At 35.9% G+C, this 15,069-nt stretch overlaps 1 protein-coding gene across 4 annotated transcripts in view; it reads left to right on the top strand.

The window, feature by feature from the left end:
• BBS9 (Bardet-Biedl syndrome 9) overlaps window positions 1–15,069 on the top strand; it is a 426,494-nt gene that overhangs the window by 11,308 nt on the left and 400,117 nt on the right. For 2 of the 4 annotated variants that reach the window (XM_036897491.2, XM_036897488.2), the window contains exons 3-5: window positions 5,925–6,045; window positions 10,383–10,533; window positions 13,078–13,142. In XM_036897491.2, the coding sequence (XP_036753386.2) occupies window positions 5,934–6,045; window positions 10,383–10,533; window positions 13,078–13,142 (328 nt within the window). In that variant the 5' untranslated portion in view covers window positions 5,925–5,933. Of the gene's footprint in view, window positions 1–5,924; window positions 6,046–6,421; window positions 6,478–10,382; window positions 10,534–13,077; window positions 13,143–15,069 lie in introns of those variants that run through there. The other 2 variants (XM_036897492.2, XM_057504649.1) reach the window with 2 other exon arrangements.

Below are 15,069 nucleotides of genomic sequence, written 5' to 3' on the forward strand. Positions count from 1 at the left end.
CACGTGGGAATGTGGTCTGGGATGGGCTGGGATTCACATTTCTAACAAGCTCTGGGTGGCCCTGCTGCTGCTGGTCCAGGCACTACACCCCAAATGGCAGATAACTAAACAGTCTAGGAAAGGAGGGCTTTCAGAAGCTAATGAGAAGTGGTAGGTGACCAAGGAGAATTGTTAGGGCAGGAGAAACAGGAGGGAACTAAATGTTGCCTGTGTTATTTTGTCAACAGGGATACATCTTCAGTTTTATGATAGAAGTCCATGAGAAATTAGTGCTTGTTTCCATTCCAGAAATTTGGGGAACATTTCCATTTACAGACAATGTTGGAGATTTAATTTTTCATATCGGAGGGTTTTACTGCTTTATTTTAGGAAGCTGAAAAAACCCGTTCATTAACAAAGGTTTTTAAGGCCATTTTCACATAATAGCTGTTTTCACCTGATGCAGTCAAACTGCAGCTATGTCTCTTGTGGTCAGTAAGCATTTTGATTTTATATATGTCATTCAATAGCATTGATGAAAAAAACTTCTCTTTCATCATTACTTGTGTGTTTTATATGTTCTCTAGGCAGACCCCATGAAGTTTCTTCATCTGCCTGCATGAGGTGAAAGAGACCCCTTTGGATGTTGAGCAGATCTTCTTTTCCTATTTTCTCTCAAGATGCCTTTTGAACTGGCTGATGCAGAATGTGTGAAAAGATCACTTACCTTTTGGCTAGCCTATTGATTTCTGTCCTTGGCTATGTCTCCAAATGGAGCTTGTGCCCCCAAGTGTTTGTTCTTTATGATGCATTTCATATAGTTGGTCATTCTATTTTTCTAGATATATTTTTTCACATTCTTCCAGACAACTCACTCCTGATTTTCTCCTGGTCTCATTGGATTCTCCTATTTAGTTTTCTGGCAGACTTCTTTTCCCTGACTTCTGACCCTAGAGTGCAGTCCTTCTACCTTGGAAGCTTGTGTCTGATTTCCTCCATTCTCCCCCACCCCCATCACCTTTTTCCTTTCCTGATTATGCTTTGTTTCCTTTCACTGTAATAAATCATAGCCATGATGATACTGTATGCTGAGTGCTGTGAGTTCTCCTAGTGAGTCATTGAGTGCTATTGAATTGGGTGATGTTTTGCTCTGGGTTGCAAGAGAATGATGTTTCTTCATCCTGGTAATCCAATAGTATGCCATATTACAGTTTTCCAATGTGTCTAGAATATATGATGAGAATATATAGCATTTATTAAATATTATTACTTCCCTCTAAAATAAAAAAAATCCAATAAAAGTGGAATAAAAATGCTTATTACATTTGTTGAATGCTTACTGCCAGATTTGAAGTTTAGTCATCTGACAATTTGTATGGTTATACAGTGCTGTTAGTAATAATGAATGATGCAGATGTTTTTCAGGACCCCACCCCCGCACATATGTTAAAACTCATATGTTTATTTACCAACTATGTATTTTTCCTTCACTTCCATCAACATCTTGCCTCTAATTTTTACTAATTTCTTTTTTAGTAAAAAGAGGGCCATGGATGGATTCTATTCAATCTTTGTCATTCACATTTTTTTCTCTTTTTTTTCCCTATTGTTTGTTTCTTTAAATTTGTCATTTTGAAATAATTTTATATTCACATAGAAGTTGCAGTGATCAAAACCATTAAATTGACATTACTACAATACAGTATCTAAACTAGAGGCTTTATTTCAATTTTACCAGGTATTACACTTTTCTTTTTGGAATGCAGTTCTAAGAAATTGAAATTTATCCCAGGAACTACCACCAAAATCAGATTAAAGAACTTTTCCATCATCCCAAAGAAATTTCCTTTTGCTAGCCCCTTAGAATCACATATCTGGCAACCATTGATCAGTTTAATTTGTCATTTTGAAAATGTTATAGAAATGGAATTATTTAATACGTGACCTTTTGGGATTGGGTGTTTTTTTCACTCAGCATAATGCCCTTGGGATCCATCCAAGTTGTTACTTCATTTAAAAAAATTGCTTAGTTTTATTCGATGGTATGGATGTACCATATTTTGTTTAACCGTTCACACATTGAAGGACACTTGGTTTTCTTTTTCAATGTAGGTTTTAAAAATAATCATAAAAAGAGTAAAAACCATAGCAATGGGTGATGTTTTTTGAGTGCTTTTTATGTGCCATGTTTTGTGGTAATACTAGTGTAATACTTTTTTTTAAACTTAAAGTGTTTATTTTTTAATTGTGGTAAAATATACATAACAAAATTTACCATCTTATCCATTTTTAAGTGTATGCTTGAGTAGTGTTAAGTACATTTGTATCTGTACGACCAATCTCCAAAACTCTGTGTCTTACAAAACTGAAACTCTATCCCCATTAAACAAAAACTTTCCATTTCCCACTTCCCCAATCCTGGTAATTACTATTCTTCTCTTTATAAATTGAACCACCCTCATATAAGTGGAATTATACAGTGTTTGTTTTTGTGACTGACTTATTTCACTTAGAATAATGTTCTCAAGGTTCATCCATGTTGTAGCATGAGTCAGAGTTTCCATCCTTTTGAAGGCTGATAGTATTTCATTATATGTATATATCACATTTTATTTATCCATTTATCTGTTGATAGACAATTGGGTTGCTTCTGCCTCTTGGTGATTAAGAATAATGATGCTATGAACATGAGTGTATAGATATCTTTCTGAGCACTTGCTTTCAGTTCTTTGGGTGTATACCCAGGAGTAGAACTGCTGTATCATATAGTAAGTTCTCTTTTTAATTTTTAATCACCATACTGTTTCCGTAGCGGCTACACCATCTTATATTCCTACCAGTAGTGCACAAGGGTTCTAATTACTTCATGTTATTTTCTTTCTTTTCTTTTTTTGGGTAGTAACCATCCTAAAGTGGCATCTCATTGTGGTTTTGCTTTGCATTTCCCTAATGATTAGTGACATTGAGCATCATTTTATATGCTTTTGGTCATGTGTATATCCTCTTTGGCGAAATATCTATTCAGGTCCTTCACCCATTAACATTTTTTTGTTCTTGATTTGCATATGTTCTTTGTGTGTTCTGTATATTAACCCTTTATCTGATATATGATTTTCAAATATTTTCTCTCATTGCATAGGTTGCCTCTATTGCATTCTTATTTAATCCTCACAACAATTCTTACCTTATTTTATAAGTGAAGAAGCTGAAGTATAGAGAAGTTCAGTAACTTTTAGTAACCTGCCCTTGGTTACTTGGTTAGTATATGGTATAATGGGAATTCAAATTCACACTGATTGCTTCCAGATCTGTACTTTTCACCACCACTTTCAGTTAATTTCTTGGCCAACTTTTTGAAACAGTGGCCTTGGTTTCTGTGATTAGCCTATGTAGAAGGCCTACTTTAAGAAGCAGATTAATCTACATTTAAAAAAGGTACAGTTGATCCTCATTATTTATAGATTCCGTATTTGTGAGTTTGCTCTCTTGCTAAAATTTATTTGGCATTCCAAAATCAATACTCATGGTGATTTTGGGGTCATTCATAGTCATGTCAGAAAATTTGAGTCACTGGATGCAAATATTCCCAGCTGCCTACTTGTTTCAGCTCTCGTACTATAAACAAGTATCTATTTCATGGTCTATTTAGTGTCATGTTTTCCACATATCCCATTTAAAATGGTGCACAAATATAATGCTAAAATGCTGTCTAATATTCCTATGTGCAAGAAAGCTGTGATGTACCTTATGGAGAAAATATATAAATTAGAAAAGCTTTCTACAGTATGGGAGAATATATTAATAAATGACATATCCAATAAGGGGTTGACATCCAAAATATACAAAGAGCTCACACACCTCAACAAACAAAAAGCAAATAATCCAATTAAAAAATGGGCAGAGGATCTGAACAGACACTTCTCCAAAGAAGAAATTCAAATGGCCAACAGGCACTGAAAAGGTGCTCCACATTGCTAATCATCAGAAAAATGGAAACTAAAACCACAAGATATCGCCTCACACCAGTTAGAATGGCCACCATCCAAAAGACAAACAACAACAAATGTTGGTGGGGATGTGGAGAAAGGGAACCCTCCTACACTGCTGGTGGGAATGTAAATTAGTTCAATCATTGTGGAAAGCAGAATGGAGGTTCCTCAAAAAACTCAAAATAGAAATACCATTTGACCCTGGAATTCCACTCCTAGGAATTTACCCTAAGAATGCAGCACTCCAGTTTGAAAAAGACATATGCACCCCTATGTTCATTGCAGCACTATTTACAATAGCCAAGAAATAGAAGTAACCTAAGTGTCCATCAGTAGATGAATGGATAAAGAAGATGTGGTACATATACACAATGGAATATTATTCAGCCATAAGAAGAAAACTAATCCTATCATTTGCAACAACATGGATGGAGCTAGAGGGTATTATGCTCAGTGAAATAAGCCAGGTGGAGAAAGACAAGTATCAAATGATTTCACTCATCTGTGGAGTATAAGAACAAAGAAAAACTGAAGGAACAAAACAGCGGCAGACTCACAGAACCCAAGAATGGACTAACAGTTACCAAAGGGAAAGGGACTGGGGAGGATGGGTGGGAAGGGAGGGATAAGGGGAAAAAGGGGCATTACGATTAGCACACATAATGCGGGGGGTGGGGCACGGGGAAGGCAGTACAGCACAGAGAAGACAAGTAGTGACTCTGTGGCATCTTACTATGCTGATGGACAGTGACTGTAATGGGGCATGTGGTGGGGACTTGATAGTGGGGGGAATCTAGTAACCACAATGTTGCTCATGTAATTGTGTATTAATGATACCAAAATATAAAAAAAAGAAAACCTTTATTCAAATATGAGTTATAGTGTTGTTGGTGTTTGAGTTCCTTGTTAATGAATCAATAGTATGTTAAAAAAATCTTTAAACAGAAAAACAAAAAACACAAAGTTGATTAAAATGTTGTGCCTAGAGGCTTTCAGAAACCTAACCTTGTATTTCCTGTAGGATCAACAGTTCAGTATTCTCTAATACAGTGTTTACTGTGACCTTGTAGAATATAACTTTGATTAAGGAGGATTGAGTGTATTTCCTAATTATCACTAAAAGCAGTATAGCATGAAGGGAAGCCTCAGTTATGTTGGGTGAATGAACTCTCATAGAATTGCAGGATGTGTGATATTTGTGTTATAATTCAAGAGGTCCAGTGATCTGGACCATATTAGTAACTAAATGGTAGGTATGGCTGGTATATCCTTATTCTAGATAAAGAATTAAAGCACAGAGAGGTTTTGTGAATGGTGTGAGGACACAGAGGTAGTTGGTGGTATAAGTGGACTTATAACCTAATTTTTCTGGTTCTTTTTTTGATGTGAATTTCCCTCTTCCACCTTGCCTGTCTACAATTAGGATGAGGAAAGGGAGTGAATGCTTTTTGAGTACCTGCAGTGTACCAGTTCTGGTGTTAGTTATTTGATGCATTTGATCTCATTTGATCTTCAGCAACTTGTTGTGACAGAGATGCTGCAGACTGTCCAAATGACCAAGCTGAAGGGAAATTAGGCATTTTGCTGAGGAATTATGGGCTAGCTAGTGCTGGCTGAATTTGAATCTCCATCCTCCAAAAAAAAATTAAAAAAAAATTTTTTGCAGTTGTCTAATGTCCCAGAAAAGAGAATTGGCCCACCATAAATGTAAAATTTATCAGTCTTACTTCCCAATGGCATTGCAAAATACCCTATTAATGTTTCCACTCATTTGGAGCTGTGGTTTCTCATATGTCCACAAGGTACAAAAAATTAAAGTGAAATGCAGAAATGTTTCAAAGTTGTCCAAGTTCACGTGCTATGCCTTAAGAGATAATTAATTCATAATTCATGGTGTGAAGTGGTGTTTTTTTGCAAAGTGGATTTTTATTATAAATAAATACTTTCTTTTTATAGTGAACGAAAATGTCTTTATTTAAAGCCCGTGATTGGTGGTCTATTGTTCTGGGAGAAAAAGAAGAATTTGATCAAGGCTGTTTGTGTTTGGCTGATGTTGACAATACTGGAAATGGACAAGGTAAGCAACTCACCATGCATCTTGGAGCAAAGCTCTCAGATGAAATAGAAATGATTCCCTTTTTTTAAATAAAAATTGTTTTTTAAACTGAGGCATATACAATAAAATGCACAAATCTTAATATACAGTTCAGTGCACTTTGACATATGTATGCACTCATGTAACTATCACCCAAATCAATATATCAAACACTGGCACTCATTTTTTTCCTCTTCACCCATTTCACTCATCCTCCTACCTCCTTACTTTTTAAATGTGTACCTTATAGAACTTAAGTGAACTGCCATAATTATGCCCTCATTTTGAAGGTAGTTTCCTTTCTAAGTAGTATGCCGGTCATAGGCTGATAAATGCAGTTCTTCTCCTTCATTGTTTGTGTTTTTCTGGTTGGTGTTGATCCTATCTTATTATTTGGAACTGGAAGAATATAAGGTATCATTTAATTTGTTTTCATGTGTTGCAAAGTTAGGTTTTGGAGAGTAAAGCTGGTAAAATATTTTGAACTTTGAAAAAATTTCTTTTTTAGAATTTATTTGCAAGAAAATTACATTCTTTATAAATTGAATCTAAAAGCCACTCATACCAGAATGGAGCAGTTATGCTAGCTCTCTTCTTGGTAGAAAATAATTATTAAATCATTGCTTTCATTTTCATATTATGATGCTAGAAACAACATTTTATGTTATTTGCTCCTTTATGTATCTTCAGATGTTTTTTTGAGCAGTCTTTAAAACATTTTAGTTCTATGTCATTTGTATTTGAAGTTTGTATTTGGTTTTGATGATTTATGGTTATGACCTTTTATTTTTTTGGTAATCCAGATAGTCACTGGTCTCTTAAAAGGAAAACTTACCGTGATTATTCTTTTGTTCACTGTATGTAAATATCGTTCCCTTATGTTTTTCTTTATTCTATTTCTTTTGCCTATAATGAAAATGGTAGAATCTGGAGGGCAAGGGGAAAGGAGAAGATTATATTGGCAAAGAAGAATGGGAGACATTAAATCATACTGAACACCTATTAAATTGTTTCTAAGGAAAATCTGGCTCCATCCTCCCAACAATTGGAGATACCTTCTATTCAGAGGGTATCCTGAGAGGTTCCTCAAAGGTTATTAACCCTGCCTCCTGCCGAACTATTTATTAAAACTTATGATTCCCCTATTATTTGGCAACACAAGAGTTATACCACAAAAATTCCTGCCAGAGAAAGAACAGTTTTAAACCCACTCCCACTCAAACTGTCTAAAGGTCAACTTGGTTGGGAAGTATACTTATTGACTGTTTGAATAATGCACTGTTCACTCATCATTTCTGTTAGAGCTCCTCACTGGGGTGCCACCAGTGCGTTACCAGTAAGCTCAGGTGTTGCTTCCCCCAGTTAGTCGCCAGCTGTGTGCAGCTTCCTCTGTTCTCTCAAGCATGCTGTACAAAAATCATTCCATGTGTATGTTGTGCATAGAAAAAATAAAAACCACTGATCATTATTTCTTAAAGCCTGGATTACCTGAACCACAATATCCTAGGATGATTATTATATATGAAGGTTTTTCTATCCCAGGTGTACAGGATCCTATAAGATCACATTCTCTGGGGGTAGGTGGATGGGGGACAGGGGGAGGGCTTAGTAAGAATCAGAGTAGAAAACACATAAGGCTGGCTGAAAAATAGCTCCTGCATTTGCCTTTTAGCTGTCTAGCATTTATACCTCAGATGGTGGGACTGTCCCTTGTACACTTGCACATGCTCATGTTCTTACCCAGCTGCAGTGGGAGGTAGCCATGTGCTCCTGGGGTTACAGAGGCCCTTTCAGGGAGCCCTGGCTCTTCAAGTCCAGGATCTTGGGTGATATCCCTTTTTCTTGTCACTCAGTCATGGTAACGTTACAGTATTCTCCTGCCTCCAGACAAAGTGGAATGTACAATCCTGTTCACAAAACCTATATATAATAGTTGAGGAAAAGGAGAGAGAGAAAAAATTTAAAAGTTAAGATGAAGGAGTTGGAAAAATTATATGTTAAGTTAACGAAGTCATGTTGGATGCTATCTTTGCTTGTTTTGCAGTTGGTCACCACACTGTGTAATGATGCTACTAATTTTTTAATTTTAACTTTGACTAATCTGTTTGGTTAGGGTGTTTGGTCTCGGGTGGAGGTGAAGGGACGAGAGCAGTGATCTGGCCTTCATTCCTGAGGGATCTAGAACACTGATGCTTCTCTGAAGAGGATTATAGTAGTTTCATTTACTACTGATTCAGACAATATAGTAGGTTTCACTCGTATTTCTTTCAGCCCCATTCGACCCTTCTTAGATGATGATGTAGTCCTAGTTCCTGCAGACTGGATTGTGGGAGTACATATAAAGGTATATATAAAAGTACCTGTCAGGTGAAAGCAAACTGTGTCTCTTGGTGTCTGTGTATTGGAATGGAGAAAATGCATTACTAAGATCTAGGACAGTACTCAAGAGGATGGGTTGAATTAGTTGGCTCCTAGGAAAGATGAGATATGGAAAATAGAAGAACTTGGAGTTACCTTTTAAACTATACTACTCAACCCTAACTCTATAAGATCCTTTAGACTTTAATATTGGCATATTTGTTTATTAAACAGGGATGTGATAGGAGTCACTACATATGCATATTTAAGATTTTTGGTATCAAATTTTGGAAACCACCCCAGATTAGGTGTGGGAGTGATATTGATTTTGATTTTTCTCCCTGGTGGGAGATAGAGTTCCATTGGCTTTTATATAGCCCTCTCAATATAATATACCTCACTGTAGATGTTAGAGAACCAAATGGATATTCTGCCATTTTCTGTTGAAATATAATTTCCTTTAAACTTGCAGAAACTAAGTGAGAAATCGTAGGTCAGCTTTGCTTCCCACTGGGTGAACTAAGTTAAAAAATTCATTTACCACTGGGTCTCCATAATTGCCAACAACTGTATCTTTCTGGGCTTTTAGAATTAGTAGTAACTCAGAACTAGTATTCACTATTCTCACAATGTTTGGTTATTTCTTTTTTCTCAGTACACTTGGATAAATGACTAGTTGTTCTGTAGGGAAGGACCTGAAGGAAATTCATATTAGGCACGTGTGGTACTATAGCAATACCTATACACATCTTTGTCTTTATTTAAGGGGCTCTGAGTCTGTAAATTGACTTAAATGTGGGAATAGGTGAGACAGCATGACTGTCTAAGATGGTGGCTTGAATTAGTCCTCTTTTTCACAGGCCTGGAATATTTTTGGTTGTAGACTTAAAAAAAAAGACCCTAATGTAAAAAACACACTATAGTACATTCTTACAATTGAGTACTACTCAGTAATAAAAAAGTTAATGAACCACTGGGAAAAAAGGCCTTAATGAGTTGTCTCTACATTTAATTCCTGGGAATCCCATATTAATTAATCATAGCTTGAAATCTATAGATTTCAACAATTAGACTGTTACCTGAGACTTTGTTACTATAATAGTCCTGCTGTCTATTTTAATAATCATACATCCACGTTTTGATTCTGAAGCCTCTAGGATTGTTCTTTGTCTCTCCCAGCTTCTGGTAGTCCCAGGCATTCTTTGGCTTGTAGATGTATCACTCTAAACTCTGCTCCCATTGTCACATGATCAGCCCCTTGCATGTCTCTGTGTCTTCACATAGGATTCTCTTCCCCCTGTCTCTTTTTTCTCTTGTAAGGATGCTAATTGAGTCCTATTACTCACCTAATTGAGTGTGACCTCATCTTAACTTAATTACATCTGCAAAAACCCTATTTCCAAATAAACTCACAAGTACTGGGGATTAGGAGTTCAACATATCTTCTAGGGGGACACAGTTTAACCCATAAAGCCTAACCTACTATTTCCCCCTTTTGTACATAAGGCTAGACATGTTAATCAGATCACTCTATCTATCTAGTGAGGCCTTAGAGTCCTTTCAATACAGTGTTTTCAGCAGCCACAACTAGCTGTGGAGTTGACACTGTGTGATGAAATCAGTTTACAACCTTTTATTAGTCCTTTGACAAAAGGGCTTGCTTTGTATTTAATTATGACTACTAATTCTAAATTAAGGCTTAGGAAAAAATGTGATTGATATGTCAGTACATTTGAGTATTGGTAATGAATGTAAAGCTATTTTTGAAAAGCTGTATGCTATTAAAATAAGTTCCCTTTAATGACATATTCTTTTGGCATATTGGCCTTTGTATATGAAGCAAAACTGGATTCTTTTAATTTTTAGATTTCTCTTTTAAATATTATAAGTTTATTTCCAAAGAAATTTTGTTGCTAATGTTTGTTTCTTCCTGTATCTTTTTTTTTTAAATTTCTTTACAGATAAAATAATTGTGGGTAGCTTTATGGGATATCTAAGAATCTTTAACCCCCATCCTGTAAAAACAGGAGATGGAGCTCAAGCTGAAGATTTGCTTCTAGAAGTGCATCTACAAGATCCAATACTGCAAGTGGAAGTAGGAAAGTTTGTTTCGTAAGTACAGCCCACTAACTCTGATACTTCATCTTGCTTGGAGTAGGATGGATTCTTCAAAGAAAAAAAAGACCACCTACAAATTAAATATATTTTCTAGATATTGTCACCTAGGTGTTCCTCATGTACTGAACATTTTTTGTATGGAAACCTATACATTTCAGGTAGAATAATTTAGGACTTTTTAAAAATAATGACAGACTTAAAAGCCTGATACGTCAGAAGATTAAAAAAAGAAAAGGAGATAAACTTTTCAAAATGACCAAATAAAAAAATAGAAAGCATTCACATACTTAAAATACTCATTGTCCAGGTTATATAAAATCTGTTCAAATAATTAGACAAAGTACAGTTATGTTATTTGGCCCATAACTTTGAAGTTTTAAAACAAATTACTTATTTGAGGTAGAGAGGTCCTTATTTTCTTAAAAGAAGCCAGCTCAACCCACAAAGTAAGTCTTCCGCTTCCCAGAGTTTTGTTTCAGAGTGCTTTACCTCTAAACCTAATTTATTTTAGAAAGCTGTTTATTAGTGTGCATTTTGTGTAATATGTCTGTTTTTTATTTACTAATGATATGCTGATTTTATCTTATTTTCATACATGAATTAAAATAAGTAACCCTGTATTTCTTAATCACTTGTAAGAAAAATTATATAGGCAGAGGTGGTCTTGTTTTCCCCTACTCTTCTTTTTGAGCTTCCTTTTTTGCCTTCTTAAGTCAGGGCCCTGGGCTCTGGATTTGACTTACTCCATTTACTCATCATAATTTATTGGCTTCATTTATTCAGGGCTCTGACTCAAGAAAAGCTTGAACAACCATTCCTGGGCATTAACCATCTTCTGGTCATGGTTCATTCTGAAGGGAAGCTCTTCATAGATATTATAGGCCAGGGCACAAGGTAGAACTTTTATGTACTGTGTCAGGCTGGCTTGGAGAGATTTTGTGATTGATGTGGTTGGTAAATATCTGCTCCTTCTAAAAATTAATGATGGTTAGGAGCCCATTGTGTACCTAGCACATATTAGACATGATGATTTATAAAGTGAGAAGACAAAAGGATTGTTGCCTTTAAAAAGCATTTTTATCTTTATATTTTTTAGATGAATTCAATTACATAAGATGAATTGAAGAGTTAAATGCTGTCACAATCATTCTGCATAGTAGTTCTAAGTGTGGCTCTCATCTATGTGATCACCTGTTGGAAGGGAGGAAGTTAACATGAATGAGTAGATATTGTACTAGTACTGATTAACTAGTGTTATCTCATTAATCTTATCTATAAGATAATGATCAACATTTAGAGATAAGGAAACTAGCTAGAGCTCAGAGCTTCAGTTAGGATTCAGACCCAGGTCTGTCTGACTCCATAATTTATTGTCTTTCCATGATATCATATTCTTTTCCTGTGTATGATGGAAAAATTGTTTTGAGTGTTCAGGGTACATATAAAAATATTTTGAAGGCAATATAATTTACTTGATAGTGAGTGATGAGTATTTTCTTCTTAACAATGTTTGAGAGGTATTTAACTTAATTCTTATTTTGTAAATGAGAGACTAGCACTCTGAAATATTAAATGATCACACGAATATCATTGTATAAAGTCAGGACCCCAAACCAGGTCTTAAGATTTCAGTTATAGTTCCAGTTTAGAACAGTGTCTGTATCATAGGTTGTACACTGGAGGCCTTCTTACAGATGTGTTTTAAATTTAAAGAGTTGTCAACATATAAGAACCAGGAGATTTCACATAAAGTCCCTGCCTTTTGGCTTTCCTTGAAAAAAATGTGGAGATCTGGCCACCAGCCCAGAACTGAGTAGTAGCCAACTCCTTTAGTCTGGCCCCAGTCTGCAGTTCATCACAGCCATTTACACCCTTTACTCATTTGCATCCCCTGGCTTAGCCCTTGAAGACTTTGAATTTTGGATTTCTAGACTGCTATGTCTTGGGAAACCACTTGACAGGGGCTAAGAAGTCTGGTTGTGACAGTGGCAGTTCATTTTAATTTTAAATTTAGAGTGAAATATTCTCATACCTTTTATAAAATTTCAGAACTGGAAGTGATATATGCCATTTACTAATAATGATTAGCATTCTGTGGTGCTTTATACTTTACAAGGTGCTTATGCATGATTTTATTTTGTTTAATTGGACCCCTTGTTTTTCAGAAGGGGAAACAGGCACAGAGAGATTACGTGACTTGCCCAAGGTCACAGGTTAGTTAGGCAGAGAGCCAAGACCGTAACTTGGATCTCTGTACTGTGAGAGAGCGCTCATGAAGGGGCCCACAGTGTGCGGAGGCTGGCTGCCCTGGTTTCAGTCTGAAGGCAGCTCCTTGAGGCCGAGTCCTTGAGCTTCTGGGATTGTCAAGTTGGCTATTTGTGTTACATTTATTTTTCAGTTTCGAATGTTATCTAATGAATTATGTAGTTTACTTGTGCCAGGTTGTGGTTACAATTTCTTTTTAAAATTATTGTACAATTTTTTTCTTTTACATCTGGAACCAGTATTTAAAGTTTTAAAACTTTCCCCATTTTTCAGAGGTACTGAAATGCTTCATTTGGCTGTGTTACATTCTAGAAAACTCTGTGTCTACTCTGTCTCAGGTAAGAAACACTTTTTTCTAATGTAGAATTTGTGCTGAAAACTGGGTTTCTTAATATTGTATAAGAATAGATACTCTCTATGTTGACTTGGTAGAGAATACAAACCATTTGGTTGAAGGTTTTCTTATTGTGGTTAGCATTTTCTCATTGTTCATTTATTCTTTCCAGTACTTAGGTTATTACATTTTCTTGGTCTGCTATTTCCATGCATAATTCCTTTTAATAATCTCCTTCCTCCCAGGAATTGTGTCCAGGATTGTCTTTCACTAATAAAGGCCAATTCTGGGTACTTAGGACACTTGAGTCTTAAGAAATGTTCAATAGCAACAACAAAATTCATTAGATGCTGAGTCATAGTGGTTTAAAATATGTTGTCTTTTGTGAACCCCAAGTGTTTTCTCTTTACAGTTCCAATTTCTTGGCTTTTGGTTGTCTTCACTCAACCAGACCTCAAGATGCTTATTTGAGGCTTAATCAGGTTTTATTCTCTGACACTGTTTTGTGGATACAAGTATGGTAGTTAACTGTGGTTTGCTTTCAGCATTTTGGACTTTATTAAAAGGTAACTTTTTGTTTCAGTTATTAGATAAGTTTTAGTTCAAGTTGAGAGAGTTATTTTCATGGACATCAATATTGGGGAAATATTTTATGGGACCAGTAAAGCTAAGTGTCTGTGGGTCTTTTCCTTGCAGAAAAGATACTCTCCTTTGGAGTTTGCTGTAAATATTAGCTTCTATGCTTTGGATTTCTCACACTCATTTTCGTGGTTTGGGCTTTCTTTGTGTTTTGCTTTCAATTTGATTAATGATGTATGTTTATTGTCCTTGAGCTGGATATTCTTAGGCAGTCTCTTTTTGGGGTGAAGATTTGTTAGATTTCTAAGCTGTATTTAGTAACCTGACCTGTGGTATATGGTAAGCATACTTGTTGAATGAATGAGTAATTTCTGGGTAGTGCTGAGGCAATTGGTGGTGGCTCTTTATTACTTTCTATATGTTTTCTTCCACCTTTTTCTCCATTACCACCATCATTTTCTTTTCCACTCTGTTTACATCAGAGGTCCAATACAGTACTTCTCGTTAACACTTTCATTGTTAAACACTTCCATTGGTTTCAAGGTAAAAGATGTTGCTCCTCCTAGTGACAGGGCAAATACTTAGTGTTTTAGAGTAAATGGAGAAGGTATGATAATGGCTACTTTATTGCATGCATCTGGTTCCTCTGTTTTCCATCATAAGCCTGTTAACTGTGACTGGTATTTTAGTAACTGGGTTACACATGCCAAGGAAGAGAACTTGCCCTTAGTTGCCTCTGAATACTTCTTGGAAACTTGGTCCCTTCTGGAGGCTCTGTGGGAACCCCAAAAGGGCAGGAGAGAGAAACATCCTAGAAATTAGAAATTAGGTTAAAACTCTTGGCCTTCCCTGGTTCCACTTGAACAATGCCCAGAAAGAGAGATGCCCCTTGAGAGTCACTGGGGCATAGGGCATAGACTAGTATGTAAATGTAGTTTGTATCACAAAAGTCTACTGAAAGAAACTGGCATGTTTGGTCACAGCTTCTTTGTGGGACATTGGTATCCTTCAAATTAGTGTTGAAAATTAAAGTTATTCATCCTGGGAATGGTGATTTTATCACTCTTTTATTCTTTGTATTCATTTACAAGCTTGGTATTCTCTGGGGAGGAGTTCTCCAAACTACATTCCCTTATGCCCCACCTCACTTCCCTTCTCTGTCTCTCATTTCTTCAGCCTCTTATGATATTCCTAGGCTGACAATTTGTATATTTTTCCTGGCTTGGCTTAAATTGAAAAACAGGGAAGTGAATGTTTTTGTTCTCTTGAATATGTTTCTTGAGGTTCCAGACTGAACTTTTACCTAACTTTTACTGTAACAGAGGAAGCATAAACATTTTCTAGTTTAAGTA

Source organism: Manis pentadactyla, chromosome 7 (genome assembly GCF_030020395.1).
Source record: "Manis pentadactyla isolate mManPen7 chromosome 7, mManPen7.hap1, whole genome shotgun sequence".
NCBI classification, from domain to species: Eukaryota; Metazoa; Chordata; class Mammalia; order Pholidota; family Manidae; genus Manis; species Manis pentadactyla.